Source organism: Notolepis coatsorum (genome assembly GCF_963971535.1).
Source record: "Notolepis coatsorum genome assembly, chromosome: 7".
In the NCBI taxonomy this organism is placed as follows: Eukaryota; Metazoa; Chordata; class Actinopteri; order Aulopiformes; family Paralepididae; genus Notolepis; species Notolepis coatsorum.
The window spans coordinates 117,030,714-117,043,096 of NC_140171.1; the positions used below are offsets into that span (position 1 = coordinate 117,030,714).

The 12,383-nt window shown below is 40.5% G+C and overlaps 1 protein-coding gene across 2 annotated transcripts in view; it reads right to left on the reverse strand.

Moving 5' to 3' along the window:
* The window catches only part of card14 (caspase recruitment domain family, member 14), a 46,955-nt gene that overhangs the window by 22,580 nt on the left and 11,992 nt on the right, over window positions 1–12,383 (reverse strand). For both annotated transcript variants that reach the window (XR_014619871.1, XM_084318043.1), the window contains exons 10-12: window positions 3,345–3,400; window positions 2,901–2,958; window positions 1,598–1,814 (exon numbers count right to left, since the gene is read on the reverse strand). Coding sequence is in view for 1 of the 2 variants with exons in the window: in XM_084318043.1 (XP_084174169.1) it covers window positions 1,598–1,814; window positions 2,901–2,958; window positions 3,345–3,400 (331 nt within the window). In the remaining variant the exon portion in view is untranslated. The remainder of the gene's footprint in view (window positions 1–1,597; window positions 1,815–2,900; window positions 2,959–3,344; window positions 3,401–12,383) is intronic.

Consider the following 12,383-nt stretch of genomic DNA (forward strand, 5'->3'; position numbering starts at 1 on the left):
TTAGTTACTTTTCACCACTGACTATTACAGGCTTGATCAAAAACACGGCTGGCTCAAATGAAGGACACTCTTTTTGTGTGTGAGGTTATATATATTTTTTAGTAATGTGTTACACTTCCTTACTAGGAAAAGTTATATAATACTAATACTAGTTATAATTACTGGTTGGAGCGGTGAAACAAACAGGAACACAGGCTCCACAGAGCGATACCACACAGCAATACCATACAGCGATACCACAGTGATACCACACAGCGATACCACAGAGCGATACCACACAGCAATATCACACAGCGATACCAGTATACCACAGAGCGATACCACACAGTGATACCACACAGCAATACCAGTATACAACAGAGCGATACCACACAGTGATACCACACAGTGATATCACACAGCGATACCACACAGCAATACCATACAGCGATACCACAGTGATACCACACAGCGATACCACAGAGCGATACCACACAGCAATATCACACAGCGATACCAGTATACCACAGAGCGATACCACACAGTAATACCACACAGCAATACCAGTATACAACAGAGCGATACCACACAGTGATACCACACAGTGATATCACACAGCGATACCACACAGCAATACCACACAGCGATACCACACCCTAACCTAGGTTGGCAACCAAGTTCAAGTTCAAGTTCTTTAATAGTTGTCATACAGAAGTACAGAATACTTTCATACAAAATGCTTCTTACTGTTACGCTCCAGAGACTGTGCTAGACAAGATAGTATCAAATAACATAATAACATAATATAGCATGAATTTAGAAGAAGAAAATGAGGTCACAGTGTTCGGTATAGACATATGTACAATGTTCTGAGTTACCATATAATATACAATACACAATACTATGCAGTGTACTAATGTACAGTACTATCTAGTGCAAAGCAGAAATGGGATGAGGTACAACCACAACCACAACTGCAACACAGGGTTGGGAACATCACCATTCTAATGTCTAAGAATTAAGTCTAAGTTCGATTTTTCTATTTAGCAAATTAACATCATACTAATAATAAATCAAATTTCTATAGCGCCTTTCAGGAAACCCAAGGTCACTTCACAATCAAGAGAGCTAGGGAAAGGGGGCAATAGGGGAAAAGGGGGGGGGGGGGGTGAGGGCAGGTAAGGGATAATGAACCTAATCTAATCTAAACTAACTAATGGGGAAAAGCCTTGGTGAAAAGGTGTACATACCTGTATACAGTAAAGTGGTGTGCAGGTCAAATCTGAAACCTGATTATCATACGACCAAGGGCTTTGTGTTTGTGTTGGCCCTTTTTTACTTAACTTTGAATTACACTAAGAAATATGGATGGTGCTAATGCTATTTCTGTACTACGACTTGAGTGAAAGGATTTACAACTAACATGAGGGACATTAGAGACTACAGGTATTTCAATGACACAACAAAACAAACTGCAGAGATGACTGAATTGCTACTAAAAGTAAACAATTTTGTAAAAACATGTAACGTGTTTTTTGTACAAACATGTCAATTTATCGAAATAATGTTATGGCCCAATGTTATGGAGCAGTCAAACAAAGCAGCCCTGCTCTCTCACCTCCACTATCTGTGCCCCTGGGCCGATGCCAACAGCGTGGGCAGCAGTACCCTCTGTGACCTGGTGGACGAACACGCCCGTCTTGTTGCCGCCGACCACCGCCAGCTGGCTGAGCAGCTTCGCCCCCTGGAAGGAGATGGTGAGGACGCGGCCGATGATGCGGATGGCACGGGGGCGCGAGCGGACCAGGAAGGGAGGAGCCGACGTCTTAGACAGGCTGACAAGAGAGCGTATATAAACGTTACTCAACATTGAGAACGGATAAAACCCTCTAGGTGTGAGATATGGCCCATATGGGTGATTAAAACAGCTATGTGTGTAGACTTTAAACATCAATAGGCCTGTGTCATAATCAAATATATTTTGATAGATACATCACCAAGAACATTGATAGCCTAAGCAGTGTACTGTACTTCCAATTGAGTGTTCCTGGTTTGGATTTAGCAGATATTCTGTTGGATTAGTTACTTATACAAATTCTCTTTTACCTGCCTAGTTTCGTCATTTAGCTGGAATAAACAAATATATGAGGAGAGATGACTTCCTCTTTGACAGGAAGGGATTGGGTTGAAAGGGGAAGGTGATTGATTGATTGATTGATTGAAAAGTTTATTAACAGATTGCAGAATGGGTACAGCTCAATACATACAATTGTTAAGGGGATGCAGGCCAGAGAAAGACTTTCGTCTTGTTTACATCAGGGTCCCCCATTTTCAATTCATCATAGTTCTCAGTGATTAAGTTAAAACAATTGTACAATTATATATTGACTAAAACAACTTCTACATTTAGCTGCTTTCAATTTGTTGGCTGACTTTTTACTCCAAAAATGTAAAGAGTTAAGTGTTAAATGTTTAATGTGTCTAGTTAAATCAAGTACAGGTGCGAGTAGAAGGTGAAATATGGGCGGTCTTAACTGACACTAGAGACCCCCTGAAAGCCACAATAGACAGGTCTCTCTTCACAATGATTCAATCATTATTTATCACCACAGAAAGTCATTTAAAAGCTTAGTATGTCCATTACTCAATTTGTGAAAGATGTATTCACAAATATGAATACAGAAAAAGATTGTTGTCATGGTGTTTCTTTTTCTTTTGTCACTGAATACAGAGTCACTTCATTTGCGAATGGACACCCTGTTGTGTGTATAGCCTACATAATTAATTGCCTTGCATTTATGAAATCCTATATTGCACATTGAATCCGTGTGAGACACTATGTGTAAGTGGGGGGGGGGGGTGATTATCACTGGGTAGTTAACACTGTAATGGTTATTCATAACTCCAGTGATCTTCCTCACCCATCAGTGGCGTTGCTGGCGGCAGAAGAAGACCTTGGTGACTGCTTAAGCTCACACGCTAGAAAACAAAAGAGAGATTGTAGCATCAAGTATGAAACCCTAGAAGAAGAAAAAGTCTGTAGTTAATGTATTACTTTACAGAGCATTCAAGGCTGACGTCCAACAATGCAATGGCTCATTTAGGATTGGTACGTGGCCAGCTGAATACTTTCCATGTGCTGGGGTGACTTCTCATGTGGGTGTGTTCCACACACATACACATCAGCAAGTACACACGCAACGTGCAGCACACACACACACACGCAACGTGCAGCACACACACACGCAACGTGCAGCACACACACACACACACACACACACACACACACACACACACACACACACACACACACACACACAGCAGTAGAAAGTTGATCAGCTGTAATGTGTATCAAGCATGTGTACCATTAGGGAGAAAAACAAAGTCATCCAACCATGAGTTGGCCTCAGCCGTGTCCAGGCTGAAAGAGAAGACAAAGACACCATGAGTCTGACACATTCACATTAGCCCTTAATGTTGGTTGGTGTACATTGTCCCCGTCAAATAACAAGCAATACCATTAAATATGTTTTTTTAGACACCTCTATTTCCGTCGCTCTCGGCTCCTTGAGATAAGTATCTTGCACTGCGGCTCAGAGGAAACCGGTTTGGTGGGTGAGTGTCAACTATTGCTACAGCATAATCTTCTAAACTGCCAGCATGCCCACGGGCAACAGTGGTGTCATCAAACCTGTAATCAAACCTGTCAAATCAAACCTGTCATTTGCTATCTGTGGAAAAAAGCCATATACAATAGTATAGTATAGCTAATTGTATAGCTTCCTTAATAGTCACAATAATAAGTTAATATAATGGCATTCACCTTCATCAGTCGTTCCTGTTTATATAAACGTTACTCAACAGTGAGAACGGATAAAACCATTAATGTGTGAGCTATGAGTGATTAAAACAGCTATGTGTAGACTTTAAACATCAATAGGCCTGTGTCGTTGTCAAATACATTTTGATATCTTGGTATAATTACCTTTATGAAACATAAGCAACAGTACATCACCAAGAACATTGATAGCCTAAGCAGTGTACTTCCAATTGAGTGTTTCTGCTTCGTATTTAGCAGGTATTCTGTTGGATTAGTTACTTCAGTTACAAATTCAGTTTTACCCGCCTAGTTTCGTCATTTACCTGTAGCTCGGAATAATCAAATATATATGACAGGAAGCAACTGGTTGAAGGGGAAGGTAGTTCTCAATGATTTGTTTTATTTTTTAAGTAATATATAGTAATTATACCAAGCAGTTCAAACTATTTGACAATTATATATACGGGCAATGGTGCATGTTGTCACCTCAAGAATCAAACCTGTAATTTGTTTTAAACAAGCAGTCGAGTTGTCCGTGGCAAAGCCCTGTAAAATCTATAAATAGAACAATGAGCTAACTGAAGAATTTAGACCAGTGCTCATGGTCATTAAAACGTATATAACAGCACCTGTGTGATATTAATAGACTTTGGTAGAACATTTGGTTGTATAGCTTCCTTGTCACAATATAAGTTCATATAATGGCATTCACTTTCATCAGTCGCTCCTGTGGGGAGGGAATTAGGAAAATTGTCTCTTCATCGATAATTGCAATTGGGGGTGGGTTCATACATTAGCAGGGTCTGTTTGCTCCATGGGTTCATACATTAGCAGGGTCTGTTTGCTCCATGGGTTCATACATTAGCAGGGTCTGTTTGCTCCATGGGTTCATACATTAGCAGGGTCTGTTTGCTCCATGGGTTCATACATTAGCAGGGTCTGTTTGCTCCATGGGTTCATACATTAGCAGGGTCTGTTTGCTCCATGGGTTCATACATTAGCAGGGTCTGTTTGCTCCATGGGTTCATACATTAGCAGGGTCTGTTTGGTCCATGGGTTCATACATTAGCAGGGTCTGTTTGGTCCATGGGTTCATACATTAGCAGGGTCTGTTTGGTCCATGGGTTCATACATTAGCAGGGTCTGTTTGCTCCATGGGTTCATACATTAGCAGGGTCTGTTTGCTCCATGGGTTCATACATTAGCAGGGTCTGTTTGGTCCATGGGTTCATACATTAGCAGGGTCTGTTTGGTCCATGGGTTCATACATTAGCAGGGTCTGTTTGGTCCATGGGTTCATACATTAGCAGGGTCTGTTTGGTCCATGGGTTCATACATTAGCAGGGTCTGTTTGGTCCACATTCATTTACGTGTTGGAAGCAGTGTTGGAAGCAGCAAAATCTCGAGTCCGAGTCGAGTCTCGAGTCCCCAGTGTTCGAGTCCGAGTCAAAGTCAGAGTCACCAAAGAAGAGCCTGAGTCGAGTCCCCATTACCCTAGTCCGAGTCCAAGTCATCAAGGTTGAGTCCACTCCACAGATGTCTGTTGAAGTTTTAGGTTGTCCCGGTCTTCTCTTCAATAGTTTGTTTACATATCGAACATCTAGCAGTGCTCTTGCTGGAATTTGATGTAAAATCTGTGTAAGCAAAGTGCACAATTCGGGGCGTCTCTTTAGGCATCTTAAGTACTGAACATGAGGGTATCGACGTGAATCCACATGTAGGTGGAAGACACGTGCATGTTACGGTATTAATATAGCCATCAATATCTTATGACAAATGATTAGGGCCTATTACACTTTCTTTTTTTTTAAGATAACTGTATTCATCAATTATAGTCCGAGTCTGCACCTTCTGAGTCCGAATGCAGTCAATGCTCAAGTCCAAGTCATCAGTGCTCAAGTCCAAGTTGAGTCACGAGTCCTGAAAATCGAGTACTACAACACTGGTTGGAAGTATGACTTGGTTTGTAAAACCCATGCAAGTGAATGGAGCAAGAGAGAGAGAGATGTTTTTCAAAAAGCAACAGGGCTTTTGAGGTGATGAAATCACTGCGGCCAGGCAGCAGTGGTTCGGCAAAAAATAGTTCCGAGTATATATCTGCTCAGAAAACGAAAATGTCTAATTAATAATTGTAATTTATTTCTTCACATGGTAAATACACAGGTCACAAGGTGTTTACAGGGACGTTTTGGAGTTGTATTTGGAGTGTATTTCGTGACTGTTGGGAACTAGGCTACACTGGCACACCTACTTCCAGTGAATGACACTAAGCTATGCTAACGGTGCGGCTGTTCCCTAAGCCTAATGCATGCACAGAGAAGAAAATGGTATGTATCTGCTTGTCTAACTCCAGGGTAGCTAATTTCCCCAAAAGTTGGCGTGTTCCTTTAAGGCCAACACAGATAGGGAAAATGCTACCACAGCCTTAACTCAATCAGCGCCAGACCCGAGGATAGTCGGGTTATCTCGCCATGCGTTGAGTGCCAGGACCCACGAAAACCCGAGTATACTCATGTTTTCATCGTTATTTCTTTTATTCGATTTTCTTTTATTAATTTCAGGCACACGGACCTCGGGGTTACCATAGGGCAGTGTTTCTCAAAGTGGGGGGCGCGCCCCCCAGGGGGGGCGCAGAGGCATGACAGGGGTGGCGCGAGCGACCGGGAGAAATGTGTGTTTTTACGCGGGTTTTATGTGCTGAACGCACACCCATAAAACAAAGCGCGCGGTCACGCCCCCTCGCTCTCGCTCTGGTTTCATTCAGCTCCCCGCGCTTGGCAAGGCGGTAGTAAAAGGCAAAAGCTGTCCGCTTTTTGTCAGTAAACAGAATGGAGGCATTTTTGACAGGTACTAAAAGGAAGGCCACCGATGCTTCGTGTGACGGTAATAAACCAAAAAACAAGTTGAGAAAATATGACGAGGCATATCTCGCTCTTGGCTTCACAGCGAATGTTGTGGGAGGTGAGGAGAGACCCCTGTGTGTTGTATGTCAGAAAACCCTCGCAGCTGATAGCATGAAACCCAGCAAACTGAGAAGACACATTGAGACATCACATCCCAGTCACGTCAAGAAGCCACTCGACTTCTTTAAGAGAAAACTCGAGGAATACCGTAAGCAGGAGACGCAAATGGTAAAAGCTGCATCAGTGAACAGCAAAGCACAACTGGCATCATACAAGGTCGCATATAGAATCGCCAAGTGTAAGAAACCACACACGATAGCTGAGGATCTCATCCTCCCCGCTGCTCTTGATATGGTTTCAACAATAATTGATGAGACAACCGCCGCAAAATTGAAGTGTATCCCCCTGTCCAATGACACCATTGCAAGACGTATGTGACATTTCGAATGATCTGGAAGAACAACTCACGGAGTCACTGAAAAACAAACGTTTTGCAATACAAGTGGATGAGGCCACTGACAGCAATAAAGACTGTTTGCTTATTTGCTATATTCGATTTGTAAATTCCCAGTCACTGATTGAAGATCTGCTGTTTTGCAAATATATCAAAAACAGAGCGACAGCTGATGAGCTCTTCAAAATGATTGACAGTTATCTGACAGAACATGGACTGAAATGGGAGAACTGTGTGGGATTTTGTTCTGACGGTGCGCAGGCCATGGCAGGGAAAAAGAGGGGGCTACAGGCGCTCATCAAGGGGGTCTCGCCAAACCGCAATGGACGCACTGTGTCATTCACAGAGAGGCGCTAGCGTCAAGACAGCTTAGCCCTGAGCTGAATGAGGTTTTGACAGATGTTATAAACGTGGTGAATTTCATCAAAACCCGACCCCTGAAAGCGCGCCTGTTCTCTGCGCTGTGTGAGGAGATGGGAGCTGACCATTCTGCGGTGTTGTTTCACAGCGAGGCAAGGTGGCTCTCGCGAGGGAAGGTGTTGTCGCGAGTCTTCGAACTACGAAGTTCAATGATGAACAATTTCTCATGAAACTGGCCTATCTCAACGATGTCTTTGGAAAGCTGAATGAATTAAACCTTCAGCTTCAAGGTATGTTGATATTTTTTGTCTTCTAGTATCTGTCATGTCTACTCTAAACTTTATGCTGTTCTGTTTAGTAGTGTCTGTCTGTTTGTCACTAAATGTAATATGCATTGATTACAAAAGGACCCCAATTGAAACAAGCCATTGGCTTTCTTGGGGGTTTTAATCCTATTTAGTTGACCTTGTACTTACTGTCATGTGATTTTTTTTCTGCAAACATCTAAATAAAGTATTCTATTCAATTCAATTCAAGGCAAAGATAAATACCTACCTGACCTGGCAAACAAGATCACTGCATTCAGTCGAAAGCTGGAGATGTGGGGCAGGCGCCTTGATGAACAACAGACTGATGCCTTTGAGAACCTGACTGAGTTTGCTGAAAGCAGTGTTTCTCAAGTCACCACAGTGATCCCCTGTCTCAGGCAGCACATCTCTTCCCTGAGAGGATTCTTTTTAAAATACTTCCCTAACAACAGTGCTCAGTATGACTGGGTGGTGGATCCATTCAATGCAGCAGGTTGGTATTTTATGTTATTGACTGACTAATTATGACATTTGTTTATGTTGTACATTATATAATAATAATAATAATAATAATAATAATAATAATAATAATAATAATAATAATAATAATAATAATAATAATAATAATAATAATAATAATAATAATAATAATAATAATAATAATAATAATAATAATAATAATAATAATAATAATAATAATAATAATAATAATAATAATAATAATAATAATAATAATAATAATAATAATAATAATAATAATAATAATATGCTACTATCTAGCTGGAATGGATTGTTGTAAAACTGATTTTTTTTGTGTTTAATTTGCAATTAATTACAAATAAAGTATCTCTATCTGCAGCACCTGCCGATTTCAGCTCTGCTGAAGAGGAGCAACTCATCGAGATGACCTCTGACTCCACCCTGAGGCTGAGGTTTACAGCTCAGACACTGAGTGAATTCTGGCTTGGTGTGGAGAGGGATCATCCAGTCATAGGGCGGAGGGCTGTGGGCATCCTTCTTCCCTTCGCCACATCCTATCTCTGTGAGATTGGATTTTCAGCTGTTGCTTCACTGAAGACAAAGCACAGGTCTAAGCTCAACATTGAGCATGACTTGAGAGTGGCAGTATCAAGCCTGCAACCTCGGTTTGAAAAGATGTGTAGTTCAAAACAGGCTCATTGCAGCCACTAATGCTGTTGTTTAACCTTTATTTACCCAGGGTAGGTTCGCTGAGCACAGATGCTCTTTTTCAGCTACGCCCTGCTTCACATTCACACAGTTCCATTCATACCTGAGAGCTGCCCAGTTACAACCACAGTCTGACACCATTGGCCACTGAGCAACTCCACTGTTTTTCACAAGTTTTTTCACAAAGTTATTTATCTATTTATAAAAAAAAAGCAGTGTCCTTGAATTGTATTTGCACTGCAACTTCTTTCACAAGTTCTTTCACAAGTTTTTTCACAAGTTTTTCACAAGTTTGTTCACACGTTTTTGACACTGCTTTTAAAAAGCAGTGTCCTTGAATTGTATTGCAATGCACTGCAACTTCTTTCACAAGTTTTTCACAACGTTTTTCACAAGTTTGTTCATAAGTTTGTTCACAAGTTTTTGACACTGCTTTTAAAAAGCAGTGTCCTTGAATTGTATTGCAATGTACTGCAACTTCTTTCACAAGTTTTTCACAAAGTTTTCTATCTATTTAAAAAAAAAACAGTGTCCTTGAATTGTATTGCAATGTTACAAGATGTCTCTATTTTTTTAAAAGCAGTGTTGAGTGTCAATTGAATTGTATTGCAATGTTACAAGATGTCTCTATTTTTTTAAAAGCAGTGTTGAGTGTCCATTGAATTGTATTGCAATGTTACAAGATGTCTATATTTTTTTAAAAGCAGTGTTGAGTGTCCATTGAATTGTATTGCAATGTTACAAGATGTCTCTATTTTTTTTAAAGCAGTGTTGAGTGTCCATTGAATTGTATTGCAATGTTACAAGATGTCTTTATTTTTGAAAAAGCAGTCTTGAGTGTCCATTGAATTGTATTGCAATATTACAAGATGTCTTTATTTTTGAAAAAGCACAGTCTTTGAGTGTATTGGACTGTATTCTCCACTTGCACAATCTCATAGTAGCTATTTCCGGCTGACTTCCGGTTGCAAAAGGCACTTCCTGTCCCATCCACATCCATTGGTTTTAGCTACTTTTCTCCCCTTATTTAAACAACTTTGTCGTCACAGAGAGGCAATGAAACGCTTGTATTATTATAGTATAGAATGTATTTAATAAGCAAACGTTTGTCAGCAGGGTTTTTGGGCTGTATTTCATGTAAAAACGTTTACTGTTAGTTTCCTTGCTCAGCCAGCATTAGCTAACAGAAGCTAGTGGTTAAACAGGCCGGATTAGCTTTGAGCTAACTATCTTTCCCGACCCATGTATTCATTCCATTCTAAACATAACGTTAGTTTACAAAACATGACCCGTCTATATAACGTTGAGGAACAAATTATATAGACGGGTAATGTTTTGAACAACTAACGTTACGTTTAGAATGGAATGCATCGGCAAAGATCCGTTAGCTCAAAGCTATTCCGGCCAGTTTATCAACTTCCTGTCATTTAGAAATATGATTTATAGTGAAAATCATTACCAAAACGTCCGGAAAAACCTAACGGGAGCATTATAGACGGTCATACAAATGTACAAATGCTATAAGGTGGCAAGAAATGCACTATAAACAATACTTTGCTGCATCGTTTCTTGCGCTAGCCTCTTGTTAGCCAGCTATTAGCCTTGATAGCTTTGAGCTAAGGATCTTTGCCGATGCATAAAGTATTGTTTATAGTGCATTTCTTGCCACCTTATAGCATTTGTACATTTGTATGACCGTCTATAATGCTCCCGTGAGGTTTTTCCGGACGTTTTGGTAATGATTTTCACTATAAAATCATATTTCTAAATGACAGGAAGTTGATAAACTGGCCGGAATAGCTTTGAGCTAACTATCTTTCCCGACCCATGTATTCATTCCATTCTAAACGTAACGTTAGTTGTTCAAAACATTACCCGTCTATATAATTTGTTCCTCAACGTTATATAGACAGGTCATGTTTTGTAAACTAACGTTATGTTTAGAATGGAATGAATACATGGGTCGGGAAAGATAGTTAGCTCAAAGCTATTCCGGCCAGTTTATCAACTTCCTGTCATTTAGAAATATGATTTTATAGTGAAAATCATTACCAAAACGTCCGGAAAAACCTCACGGGAGCATTATAGACGGTCATACAAATGTACAAATGCTATAAGGTGGCAAGAAATGCACTATAAACAATACTTTATGCATCGGCAAAGATCCTTAGCTCAAAGCTATCAAGGCTAATAGCTGGCTAACAAGAGGCTAGCGCAAGAAACGACGCAGCAAAGTATTGTTTATAGTGCATTTCTTGCCACCTTATAGCATTTGTACATTTGTATGACCGTCTATAATGCTCCCGTTAGGTTTTTCCGGACGTTTTGGTAATGATTTTCACTATAAATCATATTTCTAAATGACAGGAAGTTGATAAACTGGCCGGAATAGCTTTGAGCTAACGGATCTTTGCCGATGCATTCCATTCTAAACGTAACGTTAGTTGTTCAAAACATTACCCGTCTATATAATTTGTTCCTCAACGTTATATAGACGGGTCATGTTTTGTAAACTAACGTTATGTTTAGAATGGAATGAATACATGGGTCGGGAAAGATAGTTAGCTCAAAGCTAATCCGGCCTGTTTAACCACTAGCTTCTGTTAGCTAATGCTGGCTGAGCAAGGAAACTAACAGTAAACGTTTTTACATGAAATACAGCCCAAAAACCCTGCTGACAAACGTTTGCTTATTAAATACATTCTATACTATAATAATACAAACGTTTCATTGCCTCTCTGTGACGACAAAGTTGTTTAAATAAGGGGAGAAAAGTAGCTAAAACCAATGGATGTGGATGGGACAGGAAGTGCCTTTGGCAACCGGAAGTCAGCCGGAAATGGCTACTATGAGATTGTGCAAGTGGTTGCACAATTTGAAAGGTCACGATATTGGTGTTATTTCAATAAATTTAAACATGGCCCATTTCATGACTATTTTGTTGGGGCGAGGGGGGGCCTGAAATATTTTCGTCCGCCAAAGGGGGGCCTGACAGAAAAAGTTTGAGAAGCACTGCCATAGGGAATCACTCTGAAATCGCTAGAGTGCAATACCGACCGCATCCTGCTAGGTGGCAGTGTCGCCCACCCTTCAAAACCTTTTTTTCACACCCAGTGTTACATTTAATTCCCTCCGGGTGCTGTTTTTTGAGTCAGGCGAGTCTAGCGGTTCACCCGATCACATTGAAACACGTCCAATGCCCCCGATGCATGTGTTGTGCTGGGTTATGTTGGGGACATGATGGACACCAATACTGGAAATCGCGATCAGACAATTGGAATATTCTTTTTGGGATACCTCCTAGTAAAGGTAAGGACTATATTACATCAATCTTGCTTTGATCCAACCATGATTTCACATCGATCACATCG